This window comes from Pomacea canaliculata, linkage group LG13 (assembly GCF_003073045.1).
Source record: "Pomacea canaliculata isolate SZHN2017 linkage group LG13, ASM307304v1, whole genome shotgun sequence".
Taxonomy (NCBI): domain Eukaryota; kingdom Metazoa; phylum Mollusca; class Gastropoda; order Architaenioglossa; family Ampullariidae; genus Pomacea; species Pomacea canaliculata.
Genome location: NC_037602.1, coordinates 17,242,447 through 17,268,018, shown reverse-complemented (window position 1 = coordinate 17,268,018; position 25,572 = coordinate 17,242,447). Strand labels below are relative to the sequence as shown.

General features: G+C 39.6%; 2 protein-coding genes across 3 annotated transcripts; both read left to right on the top strand.

The window, feature by feature from the left end:
• The first annotated feature begins 2,743 nt into the window (after positions 1 to 2,743).
• Positions 2,744 to 10,642, top strand: LOC112554546 (putative nuclease HARBI1). The gene is given in 6 exon segments (XM_025222356.1): positions 2,744 to 2,860; positions 3,236 to 3,760; positions 8,105 to 8,423; positions 8,603 to 8,692; positions 8,953 to 8,996; positions 8,999 to 10,642. Coding segments are annotated over 4 exon segments (315 nt in total). The 5' UTR covers positions 2,744 to 2,860; positions 3,236 to 3,760; positions 8,105 to 8,415; the 3' UTR covers positions 9,172 to 10,642.
• A 1,639-nt stretch (positions 10,643 to 12,281) lies between these two features.
• LOC112554579 lies at positions 12,282 to 25,235 on the top strand. Of its 2 annotated transcripts, none has more exons than XM_025222419.1 (18): positions 12,282 to 13,063; positions 13,995 to 14,337; positions 14,712 to 14,772; positions 15,364 to 15,589; positions 15,984 to 16,243; positions 16,534 to 16,642; positions 16,798 to 17,159; positions 17,607 to 17,758; positions 17,876 to 17,985; positions 18,110 to 18,197; positions 19,445 to 19,527; positions 19,834 to 20,037; positions 20,261 to 20,350; positions 21,516 to 21,568; positions 21,881 to 22,027; positions 22,888 to 23,031; positions 23,584 to 23,733; positions 24,091 to 25,235. In XM_025222419.1, the coding sequence occupies exons 7-18, from the start codon at positions 16,808 to 16,810 to the stop codon at positions 25,083 to 25,085; spliced, it is 2,568 nt and encodes an 855-aa protein (XP_025078204.1). In that variant the 5' UTR covers positions 12,282 to 13,063; positions 13,995 to 14,337; positions 14,712 to 14,772; positions 15,364 to 15,589; positions 15,984 to 16,243; positions 16,534 to 16,642; positions 16,798 to 16,807; the 3' UTR covers positions 25,086 to 25,235. The 2 variants fall into 2 exon arrangements, with proteins under 2 accessions (XP_025078204.1, XP_025078203.1); XM_025222418.1 differs by having other exon boundaries at positions 20,261 to 20,351; positions 21,517 to 21,568; positions 22,885 to 23,031.
• Positions 25,236 to 25,572: the final 337 nt, after the last annotated feature.

Genomic DNA, 25,572 nt, shown 5'->3' with positions numbered 1-25,572 from the left:
TATTCATTTTTGTCCACATTAATCTTTGTGTGCACATACATGGCAATTGTATTTATCTTAAAATTTGAAGTTGAAATTCATCAAATAAATAAAAGCATTTTCTAGGCATCGAGCAAGCAGTAACTTTGCAGTAAGCAAATACATGTGCAAAAAGCTTTGTAATAAAAATTAAAAAAACTTATTATGGGTGAGTTTATTTTTCCTTTTGTTTTCACTTTCTACCATTGCTGCATGTATTCTGATCTCCACTAAATGCTGTACTCCTAGGCACACATGCTGATCTCCACATAAAATCATTTAACATTTATAGATTAAAAGTTTTACTGCTGTTGACCAATAAATGTCTTTACCCAGTGTGTTTGGTGGACAACTGTTTTAAGAAAGATATACAACATATTATAAATGATGCCAATGATAGCTTTGGAAAAGATTGTGATTTATCAATTTGTTTAAAAACTGCACATCAAATTATTAATTTTATTGAAAGGAGAGGACCACTGATGTGCTGTTTCAAAATATATTTTGTAATAAAATCCATGGACAGTCTTACGTAATTATTGGTGTTTTTTTTTTAAGCATTGCATGTTGGAGTGTTAGTATGTGTGTGTCAGTGTGTGGAACACTTCGAGAAGTAAATATGTGGGTTAGACTTGGCATTGTGTTGAACCCAAGGACGTGTATAGGATATTTGTTCGTGGTAGAACCTTATTATATGCAGATTTTTACACTGTTCCAGTACAAATGTGACAGTCAATCGTTATCCTGTGTATTAGAAGTGTACTGACACCCGCACTGTCGTAAATTGTGAAACACACTCCTTTTTTTAAAAAAAAAAAAAGCAAAGCTAAAATTTCTATATAAATCCCCCCTTTTTTTTATTTTTATTGTTAATTTATAGTCATGCAGTGTTTATTATAAACCGCCTCAGGCTCTAAAATCTGTCTGGATACCCGAGGTAACAAATGTACCCTGGCCACTTGAAACAGTCTAGACTTTGTTTTGACAGTCATTAATTAAGGATCGTGGGTATAGCCCATGGACGTGTATAGAATATTAATTCATGGTATAGCCGGACCCCGATTGTGTAAGGATGAAAATCTTTCACGCCACCACAAACGCAGGCTCGCGACATGACAGACGGTTAAATGGCTACCCGAGTTCAAGAACGATGGAAAAAAATAAAACGGGGACCGGCGCGGTCATTTCATGACTATAAATTAATAAAAATCCTTGTATGGATTTAAATAGCACATTTTCAACATTTTTTAAAGCGGGATTCACAATTGACGACAGTGCATGCTGTCAGCGACGCTGCCACGAGCTTTATAGAGCTAAATGAGTGCCCGATCGTCGAAACAATAATAAGCAAATAAAAAGCTCACAATAAAATACCTTAATAAGATTGTAACTAATTATCATAAAGGCGCATATAAACGCGTTTTTTTCAATTAAAAGCTTTGTCGTCATTTGTTGTTGCATTGTGTTCAGACAATATATTATATATGTGGTCTTATACTTGGAACGATAAATGAATTGAATGCAGTATCTAAAGAGAGTTACGTAATCTTCCATCTTCTTCAAAAAGAAAACAGTTAAGGAATAAACTGTTTAAAAGCCTCTAAGAAACAGCAGGCCCCGTCACGACAGCGCGGGAAATTCGTATGCAGAAAACCGCTCCGTTAGCCTCACTCCTCCATCACGAACTATAATATCCCTGGACTACTGATTTTTTTTTTCCCTAGTTAAGTGCTAAAACGAGGCATGAGACAAGAAAGCTTCCGATTTATTCACGTTTCAGATAAACTACTAAAACGAGGCATGATACAAGAAAGCTTCTGGTTTAGTCACTTCCTTTGTTATGGATCGCCGAGACTCAGAGCGGATCACTTCGCAAGAGGCTAATCGTTGGTCTTGGCAGACAGACAGCAGTCCACCTTGCCCCTCCATTATCTCGCTAACTTACCCATAGCACATGGCGGAAGAAAGAAAAAAAGATGTGCGTGAGGGAATGGGTAACGCGAAGGAACCGCTTAGGAGCATATTCATGTCTTCTAAAGGAAATATCTTCGGAAGATTCACGAGAGTGCAGACGCTTTTTGCGAATGTCGTCTTCCACTGCTTTATTTAATCGAGCCTGCAATTCGCAGACAAGACACGGTCATATGAGACAGTGTATAAAAGCAGAGGAAAGACTGGCAGTGACCATGCGTTACCTTGGTTCAGGTATGCATTTTTTTTTTTTTTTGCTGCGTGGGATGGTGACAAGAATGTTTAGTTATAAGTTATTTACAGAAGGGTAGAAAGTGTGGAAAACTAAATGCTTATCTCAGATATATCAGTAACAAGAACCTTAGAAGGAAGCACACTTGGCAGTAACAGTTCAAAGAGATGAAAATATAAGAGAGGAGAAAGATAAAGCTTAAAGGGGAAATGGTGTGGTGGCAATTATAGCAGTTGCTGTGAATATTCACATTTATGATACCACTTTAGTGCATTGTTTTTACAACTTGTCTTTGTGGTGGTGAGCTTGATTGATCGGTATAGGATTTTAATTTGGCAAAATGCTTCAGTGAATAAAATCATAAAGAAACAAAAGTGCAGAATTCATCACTATTGATTGTTTATAGTAGTTGCTATATAATTTGTTATTGCCAACTGTTCAGTTTTAACTGCCAAGATGTGTGGGATCACACTTTTGTGAATGCATGACAGAGGAACAGACAAGATTTGATTTTTTTTTCCGGGCAATTCATTTGCAGACCTACCTTTCCTTTTTCGGATTCCGGGAAACACAATCCACGAAATTGTGATGGATACATGTGCTGCATTGTAAAGGATTCTTCGAGTGGATTTTTTAAAGGTACACTGCTGATAAAGCGTACAAAATATGGATGTACATTATTAGGGTCGATGAAATGATTGCGGTGTTATTATATTGGAACTTCATTGTCAGTCACAACATTTGTTAATTAATGTGTAATGTGGTCTGCGTGTGTCTCTTTGACACAGACATCAGGCTAAGTAGACAATCAGTATTATATTATTCAATTCCAAGTTATCAGTAAATAAACACAAAAATGAGTTTCCATTATAAATGACTCATGCTGGTATGTTGCGGAACAATACATAATGGCTTAAGACAAGGTGGGATACTTGATGTTTATTTTTCTAATAAATTTGTATTCAGTAATTTTACTCTAATCTCATGTATCATTTTATGTATATCAAATTGCAGATGATGCCGAATGTCTTCAGGAAAGTTTTCCGTTGTACGAGCTGCCATTTGATAAAACAACTCATTCTGGGTAGCCTGTCTTGGCTCCTCCATTGCTTTCTCCATGAACTTCTCCCTGGGCTCATGCAAGTTTTCTAGAATCTCCACAGCCCGTGAAACTAGCTTGGTGGTGTCTAATTTCTCTACCTTCCTCCTCTTCCTTGCACAGTGTGGTGGCTTTTGGTGGTGGTGTTTGCTGGTACACACTGGGTGAGATTGGGGCAGCAGTTGCTTCAGCTGTTTCTCCTGAGCTGGCCCCCACAGAAGTGAGGAGAACTCTGATATTTGACAGGGAAGAAACTGAAAGCCATAGATTAATTGAGGGAGACTGGAGCCAGAATGCACATCAGCTGCAACCCCTTAACAATGCTGCAGTCAACAGGTCTTCGACTGATGCCAGACTTGTGTGCAAGGAAGTGAAAAATTATGTGAATGAGGAGGGCACCGTGCCATGGCAAAATCACATTGTATTTGGTTAAGATTTGAGTAAGTATATGAGCATGATGCTTGAACGATTTGAAAGTGATAAATTTATAGTATTTAAATCAAAATATTCCTGACCAGTGGACAGAATCAATAATACAACCATTACACAAAAAAGGTGATCCTAGTAAACCAGAAAATTATCGAGGCATTTCTCTACTAAATGTCTGTAAAAAAATATTTAGTGCTATTTTGAATAAGAGAATTACAGATTGGATGGAGGACAATGAAATAATCGGGCAAGAACAAGCAGGGTTCAGGAAAGGGTACAGTACCATAGACCAAGCTTTTGTCCTCATGGCATTCAGAAACAGTCAAGCATTCGATATGGTTTCAAGAAACAAGCTATTGAATGTACTTATAAATAATGGTTTAAAAGGAAAAATCGTTTTAGCAATCCAAAGCATGTACAATAATGTAAAGGCTAGAGTGCGAGCTCCCCTGTGGGACCCCGGGGTATGCTTGCCTAGCAAGCATTGCAAGAATAGGGTCCCTGCCATCCAGCCAGGCATGTCGTAAGAGGCGACTAAGGTGGACACCTCACCTAGAGGTAAATAGGTTGTGGTAGGGCTAACAACCCCACCATGTAAAAAATCCTGTTACAGAAACTAAAACCAGAGAACTCGTCACAGATGGCGAAGGTAATGAAGCACACCAGGAGACTGGACTAATGACGGACGACAGCCAAACCGAAAGGGAGCTGGCGCCCCGACAGCGGATTTACTGAAGCCGAGGCAGAAGTTGAGGGTGGGGTGCTGGAACGTCCAGACCTTGTACCAGACTAGCAGGATGCTCCAATTAGTCAAGGAGTTTGACAACTACAACTTGGACATCCTGGGAGTCAGTGAGGTCAGATGGACCGGCACGGGAAAGAGGAGACTAGCGTCAGGACATACCATCTTGTTCTCAGGAAGATCAGACGCTCAGCACTCTGAAGGAGTAGCTCTACTCCTCAACAAGAAAACGGAAAAGCACTGCTGGAATGGAAGCCTTATGGACCCAGGCTTTTGGAGCAAGATTCCATTCCAAGTACACCAAGCTGACAGTGCTAGCCTGCTATGCACCAAACAAATGACTCTGAGGCAGAAGACAAGGATGCTTTTTTACGATCAGCTCCAGCAGCCTCAGAAAGCGTTCCAGCCCACGACATGTTGCTCATCATCGGCGATCTCAATGCCAAGGTGGGAAGTGACAACACCTGCAGGGAGCATGTCATGGGCAAACATGGAATCGGAAGCATCAATGACAACGGAGAGAGACTGGCAGACTTTTGTGAAGAAAACAAACCTACTGATTGGAGGCACACTCTTCCACACAAAGACATCCACAAGGCAACATGGACATCACCAGATGGGATCACAAAGAACCAGATAGACCATGTCATCATCAACCGAAAATGGAGGAGCTCACTTCAAGATGTTAGAGCCTACAGAGGAGCAGACATTGCCAGTGACCACACTCTTGTGATAGCCACAGTTTCTCTGAAGCTGCGTCGATCACGAGGAAAACAGGCACGTCAGCAGAGAGTGGACTCCGGCAAACTAAAAAATCCAGCCACCGAAAGGGCCTTTGCTATGGAAGTAAAGAACAGGTTCCAGGCACTAGGAGACCAACAAGAGATTGACCTTAGACGACTTCAATCGAGTCTTACAGGAATCAGGAGAGAAAATACTGGGCTTCCAACGGAAAAAGAAAGAACAGTGGATCAGAGAAGAGACATGGAAGAAGATAGAAGAGAGAAAGTCAGCCAAACAAAGAATCAACAGCACCAGATCTGAACGCCTGAAGGAACAACACAGACAAAGATATGCAAAACTGAACAAAGAGGTAAAGAGGATGACAAGAACCGACAAAAGATATCACATAGAGAAACTGGCAGATGAAGCAGAAAATGCAGCAAGTAAAAATGACCTGAAGACACTGTACAAGATAAACAAACAGCTAAACAACGGGTTTAAGAACAGTGATGTGCCAGTGAAAGACATGAACGGTAATGTCGTCGAGGGAGAGGCAGGAAAACTACAGCGCTGGAGGGAGCATTTTGAGTCAGTTCTGAACAGACCAGATCCCCCTCAGCTTGCAGACATCCAGCCAGCAGCTATAGACCTTGACATCTGCACAGACCCACCAAGCCTGGAAGAAGTGACAGCAGCAGTCAAGACAATGAAGAGCGGCAAAGCACCAGGGGCAGATGGAATAACAGCAGAGATGTTGAAAGCAGACGTGAATGTGACAGCTCCCAAGCTGACTGAAATCTTCAGGCAAATTTGGGAATCAGGGCAGGTCCTGTTGCGTGGAAGACAGGGCTCATCTTCAAGTTACCCAAGAAAGGAGATCTTGGAGACTGCAATAATTGGAGGGGCATAACACTTCTTTCCCTCACCAGCAAGGTCTTCAGCAAGATTGTTTTGTCAAGACTGACGGCAACTCTTGAGAAAGACCTCCGACCACAGCAAGCAGGATTTCGCCCTGGGCGATCCTGCTCCGAACACATCTTCATTCTGCGACAGATTCTGGAGCAGAGCAACGAATGGAACACACCGCTGTACATCAATTTCATCGACCTGGAGAAGGCTTTTGACAGCATCCACCGCGAGTCCTTATGGAAGATCCTGAGCATTACGGAGTCCCTGCAAAACTTGTTCAGGTCATTGCAATGCTGTACAACGATTTCAAATCCCAGGTTGTCTGTGACACGGAGCTCACAGACCCCTTCAACGTCAGTACCGGGGTGAAGCAGGGCTGCATTCTGTCGCCGTTCCTCTTCATCCTGGCCATGGACTGGATCATGAAGACTTCCACCGACAGCGAGAGGAGAGGGCTCAGATGGACCATGACTATGACAGCAACAACAGCACTGGAAGACTTGGACTTTGCTGATGACATTGCCCTGCTGTCACACCGCCACCAAGACATGCAGGAAAAAACAAAGGCCTTCTCAGAAACAGCTGGAAACCTTGGCTTGAAGGTCAGCACAAAAAAGACTAACAGTATGAGAGTGAACGCCAGAGTCCAAGACAGCATCAAACTAAATGGAGAAGAGATTGAGGAAGTTGACAGTTTCTCCTATCTTGGGTCCAAAATGTCAAACACTGGGGATGCGGAGGTGGAGATTCGAGCCCGACTGGCGAAAGCCAGTCAGGCCTTTGCCTCACTCAGGAGCACATGGAAGGCAAAAAACATCAGCCAGAAGATCAAGCTGAGAATCTTCAAGTTAAATGTGATCAGCACCCTCCTTTACGGATCAGAATCTTGGAAGATGACCAAAACCATCAGTAACAAGCTTGACGTCTTCCAAAACAGATGCCTCAGGCGCATACTTAACATCTTTTGGCCAAACACCATCACCAACGAAGAACTCCACCGAAGAAGTGAAACCGAGTCCATCACCACGCAGGTTCAACGAAGGCGTTGGCGATGGATTGGACATGTGCTCCGCCAGCAGACAGCAGACCTTTCCAGAGTTGCCCTACGATGGACTCCAGACGGCCGAAGAAAACGAGGCCGCCCAAAGGAAACTTGGAGAAGAACAGTGGAAAGGGAGATGAAAGGAAAGGGCTGGACATGGGGTCACCTAGAGCGTGTTTCAGCCGATCGACATCGGTGGCGGACTCTGGTTGAGGCCTTATGTGCAACCTGATGCACAAAGAGGAATAGATAGATAGAGTGCGAGCTGGTGCAAAACTATCTGATTATATTGAATGCCCCCGTGGCCTTAAGATTTGCAGCCCTGTATTATTTACTTTGTTTATAAATGAACTAACAAAGGACATAAATGAGTATGGGAAGCATAGTGTCCAGCTAACCCCAGAACTTATTGAGGTATTTATTTTACTTTTTGCTGATGATGTTGCCCTTGCATCAGATACAATCACTGGACTGCAGAACCAGTTGAACATTCTTTTTCAGTGCTCAAGGTCTTTAAATCTAACTGTTAATCTTGATAAATCAATTATATATCAGTATATCCCCATATACACGTCCATGGTCAAACCTTCTAGAATTTGACATAGGATTTGCCTTGTTTGAGAGAGTGTGTGTGTTGATTCTTTGTACTGTAGCCCACAATTTATATTTTGCATCGCATCTCACTTCTGAATACCTGTTGCAGCTAGGTGTGTGTGTGTTGAGGCTTTGTAATGTAAACCACATTTTTGCATCAGAATATCTGTTGCAGGTGTGTGAGTGTGTATTTGTTGGGGGGAACTTTGTAATGTAACCCACACTTTTTTATTTTGCATTGCATCGCACTTCTGAATACCTGTTGCAGGTGTGTGTGTTGAGACTTGAACTGTAACCCACATTTTTTAGTTTGCATTGCATTTCACTTCTGAATACCTGTTGCAGGTTTTGTTGGCACTGCTATTTTATGCAACAGGCTCTTTTTCAAGATGTCTGTGGTGAACTAATTGGAGTTCATCAAAGCACTGCAAGTAGGACCCTAAGGCAGGTCACACAGGCCATTTTAAGAACCCTGCCACAAAAAGTCCGACTGCCAAATGCAAGAGAATGTCAATTAACAAAAGAAAAATTCTTTCAAAGACATCGGATCCCAAATGTCCTTGGATGCATTGATGGCACACAAATTCCAATTCAGTCCCCTGGTTATACGAGAAATGAGCATGAATATGTGAATCGTAAGGGGTATCATTCCATCAATGTACAGGTAAGTGTAATACACTGAATATGTGCACTTGAGCAGTACATGTATCAATGCAATACTCAGCATGTTACAAAAAGAGAGTGTTACACACTGACCATGTTACTATGAAGGGTGGGTGTTCCACTGAAAAGTAGATAATCGGTGATTGTGTTGCCTTACACTATTTTTCTTTTTGTGTACAGGTTATCTGTGATGCGGCTTCATGCCAACTTGGTGTATATCAACATTGTTGTCAAGTGGCCTGGTAGTGTTCATGATGCCCGCATCCTAAGGCAAACATTTTTTGTATTTTCCTTGGACTGCAGCAACAGCATGCAGTCATGTGTTTAACTCTTATGATGTCAAATAATTTCTCACTTACCTCTAAACTCATACAAGATGGTATCATTATTCATGTATCCATATTTAGGAGACATAGCTGCGAATGCCACTGCTAGCAGCAACTTTATGTATAGCCACAATTATTCAAATCTCAATGCCACGTAATCCAAAATGCCAATGTTATTTTTCTGATAAAAATATTTTTTTGTAGAGAGTCACCATTCTATGATGCCATAGAAAACAATCAACCACCTCTGAGGGGACACTTCTTGAAGACAGTGGGTACATTCAAAGGGACTGGCTTATGACCCCTGTTTCCAACCCAGAAAGTCCAGAAGAGAGAATGTATAATGAACTCCACAAACAGACACTGCACAGTGGAAAGAAGCATTGGTGTTGCAAAGAGGAGGTGGCACTGCTTATGCACTGATTTACATGTTTCTCTAGAGAGAGCATGTAAAATAATCACTGTGCTTCATTCTGCACAATCGTGCCAGGTTTCTGAACTTTCTGTTTGTTGAATATTGTGGTATAGCTGACAAAATCAACATATCATTTTTACCTCATTTGTATTAGGGGGATGGATGAGATGTTCTATTGTTCAGGTTTCTAGCTCTGCCAGACTCAGATGATGAAGAAGATAATACTGATGATAATGGTGCTGATGAAAACCTTGTAGATAGCAGATACAATATCCAAGTACAGGAGATAGTGAGAGTTGCTGCAGGGAAAGTTGCCCGAAATAAGCTGATTGCATTTCTTGCACACCAGTGAAGAAAATGAGGTCAATGTGACACAGAATGTAACACATACAAGGCACCGACAAGAAAAACCATTAAGAAACTTTGTTGCTTATGACATCTTTTATTTTAGATGTGATTAAAAAAAACCACAAATATACACCACTTAAACAAAAAGTTAACAGATGCACATTCTAAGATCAAGGACATAATTAAAAAAAAAAATTAACTGTACACACATCCACTCTAATATACAAAAATGCATACACTGGCAGTACTGCAAGTTTAATTATCATTCATCTCTTTCTCTGGCTTGCTTTTTTTTCTTTAGCTTCCAGCAGCCAGACTTCCAGTTCGAAGTTTTTAATTTGTAGTCCTATTTTTTGTTGGCATAGTATAGACTCTGCTTTTTGGTCTTTCAAATGTTCTGCCATGAGCTGTTGCTCTTCATCTCCTTTGCTGGCTCTTTTTCTTTTTTTCATTCTTAGCTTTTTCCTGTTGTCCAGGGACAATGGTTTTGGCAGGTAGGAGTTTGCCAACGATGTGGAGGAACTTGAAAACTCTGGGGCTGAGCAAAACAAATTATGTAGTAAATGATGGCAGATTTCGGCATATGCATGAATAGGATTCTAAAGAAAAGTGATGTTATCCACAAACTGAGTTAGTGTAACATGGCAGAAAATTATCAATCTTGCAAGAATTGACTGCAAATATCATTTAGATGTGTATACATATTTATGTGTGCTGCAATTGTAGACTACAAATGTGTGCCAAAGAAAATTGGATGTAACTATCGATTTTCCTGAAGATCGCTTAAATTGACAAGAATAACAAAACATTCAACATTTTACTTAAAAATAAAAATAATTACCATTTTCTTTGTTGCAAATCTTGACCAAAGTGTTGTCTAAACAGGGTGCAGATTCCGTTGTCGGGGGTCTTGAACTCTGAGTTATTTGCTCAATCACTGCAAAATCCAAGCAATATTTTGAAATTATGCAAATGTGCATACTGCACCATTTGCCTTGTTCTTCCCTTTCACACTTTTATCTCTTCTTGTAGACTGTAAATTATTCACATTTCATTTTGCTTTTGTTTTAAAATGCGTGATTATGACTGTTTGAGTGTAAAATAAATTTCACTATGTAAATTTTAAGATATTGTCCATTATTTGCTGAGGTTGCATTACACACACACTTCACAATAGAGCCACCATGAATTCATTCAGCCTATTCTATTCCTGCCACCATGGAATCTGTACCATTCACCGAAAAAAAACAAGTTTTAAAAATTGTACTTTATTTAATCATTCATCAATAAGCATATAGCTGATGTATAAACAATAAAAGAACAAAATAATGGTTGCATTTACCAGAACGAAACATGGACAGCATTGAGCTATAAAAGAATAAACAATCATACTAAACAAATTAATTAAACAGACATATGTTAATATTAGTCCATAACGTTCGTGAGAGGAAACGGGCCAGTTGATAGGATACCCAAAGAAAGGTCGCGACGTGTTAGAGGCGTCGCAGTGCGAGGAGAGCGGTCGGTGACGTGCTGTCCATAGTGAGCGAGAAGGGAAAGGGGTCATACTGAGAAGAAGATAGTGAGGAGAGTCAATGAGGAACTGTCGCGTTGTGAGGGTCAGTAACGTGCAAGTATATTATGTGGAAAATTGTTCTCAGTATTGTACTAATAGGGGGTCTGTGACGTGAAGACGGGTGGATAGTGGGGTAGTTTGAAGAGAATATGGCGTTCGATGATTTATTGAAACTTTGGAGATTTCCTGTAAGGAACTGCATGCATTTCATGTATAAAAGAAGGGAGTATTTGAATGACGGGATGACTGTCTTTGGACATTTCCTGTAACAAACTATCTGCAACAAATCTCTTCTCTTTTGGGATGTTAGTGCGGGATGGCCAGGTTCTGTGCACGATGCACGGGTTTTTCGTCAAAGCCCAATTTTTAATTAATTACAAGATAAATCCGCTGTTTCCAGCTTTCCATCTATTAGGGGATTCTGCGTATCAATTGACCAATACAGTTTTGGTGCCCTTTTGGCTTTAGAGACAATGGACCGTTTAGGAAATTATTCTTGTCATTCAGGAGATTGTTTTCTGTTTTATGGTGAGGTTTTTCTCTTGAAATTCTTTTCTCGTGCTCACATATCTACGCATCCTTGCTGAAACCAACAACCATGGCTTGGCGCAAGGGGCGTGCCATCTCTAGTTTATGAATAAATCACATAATTGATTGAATCACGGCACGGAACAACCGCTAATTCCATTTTCGTTTTCAAAAAGACACTTCGAAGTCATGACCACGAAAAGTTTGCACGATGTTCTATGATGGTCAAAGGGAAGCAATCACATCTACCGCTATTTAGTCTCTTTAAAGTCATGACCGAGGGGTCAAAATTACTCTCAAAAAGACTCATTTTACATTAGTTCTTAATTCCTCTAACGTGAAATAGCAAGGAGAAACACGAATCTCAATAAATTAAATAAAATTGATTTCACACAGTTGATCAAATCTTCCTCTGGCAAAAGACCTATTGTGACGTTGTTCTCTGTCGTCTGCTACTAGTAAAAATAATGTTTGTGCTGACACAAATTGTGCAGAAAATGAAGAATAGACTTATCAGAGTTATTATTACATTTGATAACAGAATTTTAAAAATCAATAGTTTATGTCTGTTTCAGTCTAGCTTTGCATGACTAAAATAACAAAGGACAAAAAGTTGCCGGGTACAAAATCGAAAGTTGGCAAGGATGGGGGGAGGGTCTTCCGGAAACGAAATGTAGTATGGGATCGATCGTTCAAAATGGCAGCGCGAAAATCAAACTGCATAGTGCAGGCAATAAAGAGATTGCCTATGTCCCAGAATGAAGGTTTTTGTTGAATGATTTACCATGGCTGCTGGATCATCCGATGTACAAAGTGTGTTTCTAATCGACGTGTCGGCTCTGAAAGATCCAGAGGCAAAATGGGATGAAGCAATTTCTCTTTACATCCTTCGTGTGTTGTCTTTCCTCAAGTCTCAAACATCTGTGCCAGGAAAACAACAAAAGAAGTATAATCTTAAATGGGGTTATAAATTTTTTAGCACTCAGGGACAGAAAAACTGGGATGTGTCACGCTCAGTGAGATTTCGAGATTTCAAAATGAGATATTTTGAAGAGTTTGAAAGGGATTTTAAACAAGTTTTGTCGGAGCACAGAACAAAGGTAAAACCCGAATCGAGAGGTGCTTGTTATCCGGCCAGATACCTTGCAAAAACTCTCACAGAAGCGATTCACGATTTTCAATGGGAGACGCCAGATTTTGGATCACCAGTAAAAACAAGAAAAGGAATGGCCGAACAGAATGCCAAGAACAGAAATCTGTCGTTTCTGTTTAGCCTCATTCCTTGTGACAAAAAGGCCTTGCGATATTTTGCAAATAAAGTCGTGATGGATGCTGATATCTTTATAGATTCTTTCATGTCCCCGGCACTTAAAAAGGAATTTTGCATCCAAAGAGGAATTCAGCTCTTCTGGGTTGATATTGGACGGTATCATCAAGCTGAAGGCCTCGTAAGTGTTACTTTAACCTTCCAGATACACCTGCTTGCAGATTTTCAGATTCTACGACTATCGCTACAATAAAATGCATATTATAACATCAGATATTTGTACGCTAAATAGATTCATTACTTTTTTCTGTAAAATTTCATTGCATGCTTTTATTGTTTTAATATCATTATAATAGTCTGATACATCATTTTCAGTGCTAGTAAAAGTTGTATACAGTAATCCCTCATTTATCGATGCGTTCCAGAACCACCAGCAATAACCGAAAAATCTGCAAAATAGAAACAGTGTATCTATTTATGCATTTATACACTTTATTGAGGCTTTATAAACCCTCCCCCATACTTTTATGCTACATAAACCATTCCTATTTCGTTCCTAACCATTCCCACACTGTTGTTTACAATTATGAGTAGGGGCACAGCGTCTCAGGCCAGAGATGCTGGTTCTCGTTTCAGAGTAAATACATACGCTATTTGCTGTAATTCACATTAATTTTATTATTTGTAATATTTCTTTATTGTTAGAATTAATATTAGTAATATATTTTGTACACTTTGAGCTTTTTGCATCTAAAAATTTATATATGTATTTCCACTGATTAAATTTCACAGAAAATTCACGAAGAAGCGTAGATCTGCAAATCATTTTTCCTATTAATTTCATATAAAAAAAAAACCGCGAAATACTGAAACCATGAAAGGTGAGGCACGAAGTGGCAAGGGATTACTATACTTCAAATGTCAGTTTAGGTAAAGAAAGTTAGCAGCTGACTTTTTTAATAATGTTGACAGAAGCTACAACTATCACTGTTAAAAAATAAAGCAAATTTTTATTTGTTTTTTTTTTTTTGCGATGACCAACAAGATATGACTTGCCGATTATTGTGAGTTTTTAGTATTAACTTAGAAAATATCCCTTTTTCTGTTATCAGGAAGAACCAGACATGAAGAGTCTGGACATTGTTCAGCAGTCACTGAAAACTTTGGGAGGTAGTCTCTTGCTTTTTGAATCACTCGTCACGCCGCCATCTCTCGCTGCACCTGCCTTCAGTCAGGTATTTTCCAACAACAAATCAGCACGGAGCAAAACTCAACAAAGTCGGCCTGACATTAGCATGGTGGCATCAAGCTTTGCTCGCTCATCTCTGTGTCACAGCTTGATGTCTTTGAAGTCTTCAACTACCAGAACTAAGTCCTTATTACCATGTTATAAGGATCCTTCTATAATGAATACTAATTTTTTAAGCAAAGTGTCTCTCCATATTATGGATAAAGGTGTGCAGTATTTATTATTTTTCTGCATTGTTTTCAAATGTAATAGTGCTTATATTGCACCTAGTTCTAGCTATAACTGTTGCATATGCATGTTCCATCGGACACACACCTGTAATGCAGATGTTCATGGTAAGATGTTTCTGAAAGGGTTGTATAAATTAACAAGTTAAAATTGTTAATCACATATGATTGTGTGCTTGTATGTGTTTGAACAATGTACAGTGATGACTGGTGTATAAATATAAGACTGTGCAACAAATCAGTTCATTGCACTGACTCCAAGAAACATTCATAGACAAGCTACTACACAAATATGTAAATCTGGATTATGTATTTGGTTTTAAGAATTAATTTTTTATGTACAATTTTTACAGAATGTGAAGCACTTCAGCATGTTGATTTAAAACTCATACCAGTTCTGAAAGATGATGAAAGGTAAGGTTTTTTTATTTATTTATTTCAAGGCTAACCCAAATCAAACGTAAACATAAAATCTAATAAAACATGCCATTGTTATTAGTTACAAATTCTGCTTTTTTTTTTAAAAAGAGAAGCACATGACCTTAATTTATACTTTAGACCTCACTGATGGCCACATCCAGTTCAAGAGCTTGAAGCTAATGCTAATAACTTTTACAACTTTATGATTTGATGGAGAGTGTTTAGAAGTTTATTTGTCTTATATCTCAGATCAAAGTAATGTTTGAGCCTATTACAAAAACTAACAAGGTCCTTGCAAACATCAGAAAATCAGTCAGCCTTGTTGTGTTTTAATTTGTTGGGTTTGTTTGCCATGTATTTTGGGAAGGCTCCTTTTCCATGTGACTAGTAAACTTCAGAGTCGAAGGTTTGTGGCTCCTTGGCAAGTCACTGAAAAATTACCATTTTCTTTCCAAAAGTGAATGGGTTCCTGATTTTTCAGGGAAGGGTGAAAGCAACCAAAGGATACTTAAACTTTACCCTTTGTTTTACTGATATCAGCTATGCAGCGTTTATCTTTATGATGTTATTTTTGTATGTTTTCAGTGAACCCTTCTGGCACCTTGCATCAGCTGGGACACCACCTAGCTCCATGATGCCTCATATAGATGTGGTCTTTAAAATAAAGGCATGCATGAAGCGAGCCCACGTTCGAATGTTAAGCAGTAACATCAGAGACAGCTTTATCTGCGAGGCCCAGAAACATGAGGCCTCATCATACCAGACCTTCCTTTGCCTTGTAGAAGCAATTCATCAACGTCAGCAGAGTTTGGTAAGGAACTTACAGATGGAATGAGCATACAATGAGAGAAAATATGTGCATACTTCATTCATACTTGAGGGAAAGAAAAATGCATGAATTACTTCCTTTGTAGTTGCCAGTTACAGTTCATTATTGCAATTAATTTAACCGTTCCGAGCAGTCAGTTTTTTTTATGTGTCACCACCTATGTCTCAAGTTTGCCATGTATGTCCCTATATTTTTTTAAAGTGCCTGAATATTTTGAAAATTTTGTTTGTAAAATATGTGGTAAGGCTGTGACAAACCAGAACAGATCATGACTTTGCAAAGAACTTTTTTCTTACTATATCTGATTACTTATGAATTTTTCTTCTTCTTTTTTTTTTTTTTTTTTTTTTAAATTTTCATGGCTTGCACCATCCAGATCCTGACAATGTATGCAGGGGACACGACCATGCCTTACCTGGCTGTCCTGGAGGCTGTTTCATCCATGACGGCCCAGCTCACCTTGCTTTCTTTTGCACCTACGCTTAAACTTGAGAAGATTATGACCTTTCCAGCAATCTGCAGAAGAGAATGCTGACACCAAAACATCACATTTTTCAGCTTCACTTCATGAGTTTTTGCAGAAGGCTGTAGTAGCTATAGGCTGCCATCAGCCAGGAGAAGTAGACAAAAAGCACAGTGAGTTCTTTGATGGGCAAATACTGTCACTTTGAGGGGTACTGTCACTTTGGTTTAAGTTTCCTCACACCCAACCCCCTTTCAAAAGCAACAAAACACTTTTTTTAATTATTGTTGTTTGCACAAAGACAGCAATGATATCCACCATTATCTCTACAAGCACCTCACACAACGTCGCCACTGCATGTATTAAAAGAAAAATCCAAACTCCCAACAGCACACTGTTGATTATGGTTATAACATCTACTGACATCTGTAAATAAGTATGACATGCTACTTTGTTTAAACAGGTTTGGGTGAGAACTGCACAACATGGTTCTGGCCTGGTTTGTTGGATCCATGGCATCAACCTGGCAGCTTTCCACACTTCCAAAGCTTCCTGGACAGGCATGGTACCAGGTTAGTTCTGGAAAACTGTCAGCTATGTGGTAAACACTACTAGTCTTGTGCTATTCCCCACTCCCCCAACATCACAAAAGGTTAGTTATTAGGTGAATTCACAATTCTTTCTGCACAGGATGAAATAGTATTATAAGTTTTTGTTTCTTTGACAGGCTAGATGAAATGGAAAACCTCTCTGATGTTGAAAAAAGTACCTTGCAAAGACTACAGGATGCATACTGCAAAGAAAATAAGGCTTTGTCATTTCCACTCTTGCCACAACACTGCACTTCTGCTGCCAGTGTCACCATCACCCCACAATCTGCCCAAAGTGCAGGGGACCGCACTCACTTCTCTGGGGACAGCACCAGTGGATCAGAAGGTCAAAACAGCCTTAAGCGACAGAATTCTCTTCTGGCACGTGGCCGACTGATGGTCAGCAAGGCTAAACAGAAGCTTGATGAGGTTGACGGATGCACACCTGGTTTTATGAGTGCCTCTCAACGTCAGGATGTTGGAGATTTCGATAACATTGGTACGTTATTTGGTCTTTTATTTTATTTTTTCATTAACAAAATTATTGTAAACTGGCTCGGTGGACATACATCAAAGAAGCACCGTCATTTTGCAGAGCTCTTGTTGAAAATAATTTATTTTCCAAATGATAGCCACCATTATTTCTACAAGCACCTCACACACAGTCGCCACTGTATGGATTAAAAAGAAATCCAAACTCACTTTCTCATTTGTTCACAAACTTGCAGCATACACACCTGCTTATAAAGTTAAGGAGAGGCCACCATTAGTCAGTTGTGCCTCCTGCCACCGTAGAGGTCAAAGGGCTACTGCCTTAGCCTAGAAGCAATGTTTTTGGATGTGAATGAGTGACAGTTAATTGGTTAGTTGGTGTGTTATGTCATGTCAGTAACTGAGGCTATCTCATGGCGATGAATGAGTGATAGTTTTAGACATTTCTTTGCAGACTTGAAGACTGTTCACGATTTAGAAAAGTATATTCAAGAGCAGTACGTTAGCACTGTGTCAAGTGGGGTTGGCCTGGAGACCACCATGCAAACCTTAGTAACAGTCACTCTTCACTTCATGTCACAGGGTGTGGCTTCATCTTGCCCACAGGTGAGAATAATAGCAGGTGAGGGGCTAAATGTACTTTGTTCATATTAATCAAGACTGTGCAGATTTTTTTTTTGTTAATATTGATTGTCAATTAGCTAAATATTTTTGGTGTTTCAGGAAACCACAGTTGAACTTCTCCGTCAAAAGCTTTTGAAGTCATCCTTAGACTTAAAAGCACACTATGAGAGTCTGACATCACAAGAAGACAACAAGAAAAAAATTACTGAGTAAGCTAAGATCTGAGCAAGTATTTCTACTTTTTAATTTTTTTCCACTGTTTTTGAATCAAAGAAAATATGAAAGTAAGCCTTGGATGGGGCAGATATCACTATTGGTTATTATATTTCCCAGGTACAAGCTACAGGTTTTGCTGCGGCTTGAGTTGGAGTCCATTTGTGCTAGTCTGGACAGCTCTCGAACAGACCAAACTACAAATGAGGTCAGAATGCAGATGAATCTCATTTCATTTTACTCATTTTTTTGTAACTCAGCCTTTGCAAAGTTTATTGCATAGAAAACATTTAATTATAGCAATGTGCCTACAATATTCTCTAATATTCCATTTGGTAAACCTCAAGGGAAAATAATGTACTTGAAAGATTTATTTGTGCTGGCAAAAGAAAAAGGTGTTTTATTTCAATTAGAAATGCATGTTAAGCGTCTATCCTTCTTGACTGAGTCAACAAAGCATGGTCATTTTTGTAGCTAGGGACACTACCAACCCCAGAAAGAATAACTATGACTCTGTAAATGAGGGTGGAGCCATAGGTCTTTCCATCACTAGTCCTGACACAGCCCCCTTCTGGTGTTCAATGGTACTTTTTAATCAAAAACCGTTGCTTAAGACCTCTTAAGACAAAGATACACTATATCCAAGGCATTGAGAACGAAAGAACAGCCTACAACTAACACTTCACTGAGCAGGTGATGTGGTTTTAGCATCAGTATCCGTGGATCAGCTATGTTCATCTAGCTTAGAGTGCAAGAGGCATCAATGTTTACCATCCCTTACTAGCATGTCACTCCATCTTGATTCTCCATCTTAACTTGGAACAATGCCATGTATAGTCTCCAATGTTCACTTTCCTCCCTCCTCCTCTTTATGATTTAGTAAATAGTCAGAAGTAAACAAAAATGAAAGTAATAATAATAAAAGGGATTTTTTTTTTCCTAAAGTGAAATTAGGAACAGGAAAGTGACACTAAGTTTTTGACAGGGGAAGAGGCGGGATTTGGGTTTTACACTGAGCCAGCAGCTAAGGCTATATCACAGCAAAGAAGTGCTGTAAATAGATGCCATATGCAGAGAAAGAATAGAGTGCCCAAGATGAGATCTGAATCCAGGGCAGCAACCCTCATTGTATTGGTGACAGGTGCTAACCAGTGGCCACTGAACCACCAAGAATGCAACACTCACTAAAAGGGAGCTATATCAAGGTGACCAGCAGACCAAGAACACCACCTGAGTTACAGGGTCAGAGCTGTTCATCTTGGTTTATTACTTGGCTGGTAGCATTCTTGGCTACTGTAATGATCATGCTATGTTTACTGGATTGAGGGGGATAACACTTAGTATACATTTATAACCTTATTAAAACTAATTTTAACTGAGGAGATATTTCCTTTTATGATAGGAAAAAATTCCTTTTCCATTTAAATCAGAGATTTTTCTTTGAAATTGTGACAGATCCTGAATTTCCTGCGTGCACTGGTGTTTATAACAGATACGAGTGAAGTCTCCCAGTTTTTGAACACAACAATTGCTGCCAAGTATATACATTGTCTCTTTTTTGAAAGCTTTCTCCGCAAATAGTCAAGGGGAAAAATTGATGGGTTTAGGGAAAAAATTATTTTGTTATTTGTTATCAAATTGTAAATTTAACATGAATAAAAGCACATCTTTGTAAATACCCTTTTGCATGAATGATCATTCTAAATAGCAAGTTTATGGGACAGAGTACTCATTGTAAGCTCGACATTTCTTCATTCACAAATCGCTGTGTGCTGTCCAGCTACAGGCAGACTACTCATTGAAAGCTTGACTTTTTTATTCACAACTTACTTTGTGTTGTCCAGCTACGCCTCTTCGGTGCCCCAGATGCTGGTCAGCATATACGATGAGCTCATGCAGCCATTGCCTCCATCTCTAGCAGGGTTTGGATCCCCAACCACAGTTTCCAGTGTGACCCAAGAAGCACTTTCTGTTAGTAGCCACCTCAGTAATGACCTCAACTGTTCCCATCTTGATGGTACCCAATCACAAAGCTCACAATCACGCAGGTTAGTTTGGTTGTTTGTTTTTTTTTTGGTTTTTTGGGGTTTTTTTTAAATTCCTCTCTCTCTCTCTCTCTCTCTCTAATATACCTCCTTTCAAAAGTATTTGAATATTATACAACATTTTATAGTGAACTAAACAAGCACACATAACCTTTCTTGGCTTTTGTGCTAGGCTATGAATGGATTCATGCTGTATACCAAAGTTTAACAGCAAATATTTTTGCAGATCCAGGAGTCTTCGTTCTCATCCCAGTTTGTCAGAGTTGGGTACCAAGCGACAGATCATGATAGAAGCCAAGCCACAGCAGAAAACAAAGGTAAGTTGTGTATTTGTAGTCAGGTGCATGTGCATGTGAGACATGAGTATGGGCACTTTGCAGACTCCATATGGGTATGAAAAAACTTACAAGCTCACTATATTTTGAACAGTGATTTGCAGTCTTTACATGTCGGTACATGTATATAGTTTTCATGAGACTAATAACCAATTGTCGGATAAGTAATATAGAACAGCAGTCTCTACAGTCCTACAATGGGGTTTTTTGTTTTTTTTTGTTTTGTTTTGTTTTTTTTTGTTTTTTTTTTTTTTTGTTTTTTTTTTTGTTTTTTTTTTGTTTTTTTTTTGTGTCAAATATATTCAAACAAAAGCAGGGAAATTTATGAAAATATGAAGTCTAATCATCACTGAAGAAGCTTCGTAGGCTGCTTTTTCCACTGAGATTGTGAACGACCATGCATACTGGAAAAATGAAGTTTGTCCTTGAAAAAGTCTGGAATTTCTTTTCCTGATAATAGTACAGACCATGACTTCATTCCCTCGTATGCATGCTCACAAAACGTGTCGATGTATATACATACACAAATCTTTAATAATCACATATATTGTACAGGACAACTGCCTTCATCACCAAACAGGGATGATAACGATTGTATATAGTATCTACTATCTTGATCATCATAATCTTACCATTTGATTTTGACTTTTTTTGCTTGGTCTAATGAAAGAAAACAATGGCTGCATGCCATTATGGTTGTTTATGGCAAGTGGCCTCCCTTTCATTTGTAGTGCCTTTCGTACATTTTTCTCTGGCCACAAAGCTCTTTGTCAAAAACAAACTTTAAAAGCTGGATATTGGTAGCTTGTAACAAGCTGAACATGTACTTATATTTTGTCTCCCTGTCCACATTCCCAGCTCAGCAAAGGCTATGTGTTCTGTTGAAAGTTGATGGCCAAGATTCTATGTCTGTTGGTACAGCATCCTATTTCCAGCTATTGAACAAGAACTTTATCAGTTACAGGATTGGGGAAGGAAAGGCAGCCAGGGAGAGGAGGTGGGCATGATCCTTAAACAATGGTGGTCTCTAACACCTCACTCCTTATTGGCCAAATAGATCAGGGGACTACATTTAACTATGATGTTCTTATTAAACACTATTAACACTAAAGCATCTCTTTCTTCATCTGTATCCATTATTGTTCCAATAGACTCTAAGGAGAAAGGTGCACAGAAAGCATTAAAGAACAAAGGAAAAGGTAAGTGAAAATGGGCTGTGTGTACGTTGCAGAAGTTTTGTTAATTTTCATGGCTGAACTTCAGAAAAGAGAAATAAATGTGAAGACTGGCACAGGTCTAAGGTAATGAAGCTGTAATGCGAACAGGTTGAGAACATATCTTCTGGAAATACAATTTTGTGGCAGAGGGACTATCTACTTGTATATGCTGGTGAGAAGTGTAAATAGTTCAGTAGTACAAATGTATTAGTGAGGGAAGACATGAACAAGTTGGGTTATAAGCTGCAGATTGAATCTTTAAGAGTGTGGGGTAATTTTTTTTTTTATATATAGGTAAAAAGACAGGTCCATGTCGCAGTCTGTTTGAAAATGCGCGGGGACAAAAGCATGAAGGCAAAAAGCAGGATTTATCTGTCAGCCTTAAAAATACCAGGTCATCTCCAAGGAGAAAAGGGCCCAAAGCAGACTCCAGTCCACACAGTAAGTGTGTGATTGCTATATTTGTTTCGCTGGCTGTGTAACAGCATAACTCACAAAAGAATACTAGATATAACTAAGATGTTTGGTTTCAACACATATTTATTCCTTTTCTTTCTTGTGAAACACTATGATCTAGCTACACCTAATATTAATACACCTAGCCAACAAGTGCTCAGATTCCAAATTCCTTCATTCTTTGAATGAAAGACAACAAATAATGCAAACACAAACGGCCATATACTCCTCAAAGAGTAACTAAGAATAAACTAAACTAAAGGAGCAAAGCTGAACAAACTAAACAACATACTGCAAAGCAACAAAAAAGGACCAGTCCACAAACACAAAAAGGAGAAGAAAAACACAAATGACTCAGTCTATGATGTATAGTCATGTGTCACATAACGATGTTTTGATCAATGATAGACTGCATATATGATGATGATGATGCTATAATATAATGAAGCTGAAAAATTCCTGTTGTCTAGTGCGTGGTATTAGCTGTCTTAATCTCATTTATTTGTCATAACTCATCAACATGATTGTGATTATCTTGATGTAAACAAACGTACCATGGTGTCAGTTGTAGCAAAGTATCACACTTACATTTATATGTAGTATGTAATATTTGATAAAATATGTTTGTTTAAGCACACCCTATGATGCTGGCACAAAATCACCTAACTACACATTTTCAGAATATATTTCCATCATTAAATGATGCATGACTGCTTAATTGTTGTGTGGGGTGAACGTATGAAGGAATAGTAATGGTTTTGGTATCATTTGGTTGAAGAGGCACTGAAGATATATATATATATTATCTGTTGCTATTGTCTATATATATTCTTGTATTTAAGCAGGTAGCAGAAGACCACTGGTGGTGGAGACACCAGCTAGACAACAGCACAATCGAGCGGTGTGGCTACAGCAGCAGAGGGAACGCCAGCGAACTAACCAGGATGCTGCCAACGTGCAGGTGGTGGAGGAATCGCCTGTCAAAGAAGGTGTGCTTGGCATGCATTTACATAGTTACACTCATTTACAGGTGCATGCACACACGCACCTTTCATTCAGGTACAAATGGTGATCACATGCCAAATGACTGGGATGCTCTTGCAGGTGTCATTGGAGGTCTCCTCACTTCACCAATACTTGGTTACCATTAAGGTTTTTTCTCCACTGCTGCTTATTTGTATGTGGGAATCTGCATGATTATTATAAAAGTATATTTTAATAGCTTATTTTCCGTACTTTCTAATGGAAGCAATTTGCTTTACAAAACAAAATACATAAAATATCCCTATGATACACACATAGACCAAAAACAAATATGCAGGGATGCAACAACACAGCATCAAAGTGTAGAAGAAGATCTGGCAGTCAAAGTAGAGAAAGGTGAGTTTGAACACTTGATTTGAAGTTGTGCTTTTAGTGATCTAGCAGCAATACATCTTACTATTTAAGTTTTTTCTGTAAGGGCTTAGGTCAAGAAAATACATAGATTTAAGGATGCACATAATGCTTTCATCTTACTTTTTCCAATGTCTTTTTTTCAGCTACTCAAACAAGCCCAGTTGTGTTCAAACCTGTCAGAAGAGTTCTCCGCAAAGCCTTTTACTCAGCTGGTCATGTGAATCGCTCTAGAAGCTTAGTTCGTGCTGAGGAGCTGTCAGCCTGCATTGCTGGGAGAAGGCATCCTTTGCAAGGCATGTTGCTGAATGAGTCATGCTTCTTGTTTGTCGGGAAATGAGAGAATTTGGCTTCCACTTCTTTTGAAGAGAATATTAAAATTCCTAGCGTTTTCAAAATTTGTGAAATTAAAGGATATCAAGAAGTTTCTTTTGTGGAGTGGAAGATTATTGTCAGAAATAACTAAAGCAGAATATCGAAGCAAAAAAGGGAAGCAAATTATCTGATACAAGTTTAAATTCAGTGTTCTTGCTGGGATGCAACCAGAAGCCAACAATTCCCTTTCTTTCTGTAGTGTGTTTATTTTAGTTCTTGAATTTTATTATTTGTTATTGCAATACTTCATTCAGTTTTGCCTTTATTTCTGTTGTCAGGAAAGGGAGGAGCTCGCCTGTCTGATGCACTCCTTGGTGAAAAGAGCATCATGTCACCAACACGCCAAGCGCAGTCTTTCCTTCATGCACAGCTTATCAAGAGCCCGTCCTTTGGGCAGGTCACGCCCCCACGTCCTCGCCATGTCAAGCCTGATCCCACCACTCCTAGCCAGAATACACGCTCCAAACATCTGGAGGACTTGAGCGTCTTTTCGTCAGATGATGGAGATGTGATGCCTGAAAGCAAACTCTCCAGGGTCGTGTCTGCCCTGAGCTTTACCTCCCCTGTCAAAGATAAAGACGCATCCCTTCTTTTGAAAACACCCCCAAGGAAAGAAGGCAAGAAGGTTTGCATCACACCAAGGAGGAAGCGTGTTGTGAGAGCCGGTTGGATAGCAAAGTCCCCAGAGGAAGTCTTCCAAATAGATTCCTCAAGCCATAATTTAAGACAATCCTGCAGTGCCTTTACCTCTCCCAGCAAAGCTAATGTTGCTGAATTACATTCCGGACTCAGTGAGAATTTCATGTCAGATGTGAGCTCACCCATTACTCGATCCAAACATTTCTTGCTGGCAGGATCAACCATGCCAAGCACATCTAGAACAGAATCAAGTTTAACAAAAAATAGCTCAGAGAAACAGGAGAGGGAATGTTCCAAACAACTGACATCTTTATCGGATGGGGTGAGTGCAAGACTGTCACGCTGTGAAATGACTGAAAATGGAGATGTGCAGGAGGTGGTTTCGGGATCAGCTCCCGGCTGCAGAAAGACATCCAGACGGGAAAGAAGCCCTGTAGTGCAAAGCAGCATTCTTGATTTTGTCTCTCCTACACGAAGAGTCAGGAAAGACCTCCCTAGCATAGATGTATGCTCAGATGTATGTCAAAATCACGCAACAAGGCATTTTGCCATCTTCCCTTGGAGAAGCTGCAGTTGGAAAGGAACCTCAGACCCCATCAAAGTTTACCAGAGCCAAGTCTTCGATGGCTTGTAAAAGTCTTGGTGCTGATGCAGGAACGGTTCCTAGCAGCTGCACTTTATCTCCCGTCAAGACGCCCATCAAATACAGTCGCAGTAACGATTTTATCTCACCCACCAAAACACCTACCAGATCTATTCTGAAAAACTCGCCTTTGTTTCACAAGAATCAGACACGAAACGCATCCCAGACGCAGACACCAAGCAAATCTCCGCGCGTGACATTTGACACGAAGAGCAAGAGGGAAGTGCATACTCCATCGCCAGCGAGAAAGAGACTTGTGAATACAACAGATTTGTTGGACAAGTGGCCGAGGCGAAAGCGACGATGGGCAAGTGACTCCAGCAAATCCTCTATGTCATCTTCATCTTCAGGTAATGGGGAATCAGTGGACAGCCCTTCCTCCCAGTGCACTAGCAAGTCAACACCAACAGAAGTGATTCTTACCAAAGGCTCTCCAGGGAAAGATGCAGCTGACAGGGGATCGGCAGGTTCTGTCCCT

Excerpts from the sequence above, each read along its gene's own strand:
- LOC112554579 (XM_025222418.1), top strand. The coding sequence starts at position 16,808 with ATGGAAAACCTCTCTGATGTTGAAAAAAGTACCTTGCAAAGACTACAG. Across the intron at positions 17,759-17,875 it reads TGGCTTCATCTTGCCCACAG|GAAACCACAGTTGAACTTCT; the intron begins GTGAGAATAATA and ends TTGGTGTTTCAG. Across the intron at positions 17,986-18,109 it reads AACAAGAAAAAAATTACTGA|GTACAAGCTACAGGTTTTGC; the intron begins GTAAGCTAAGAT and ends TATATTTCCCAG.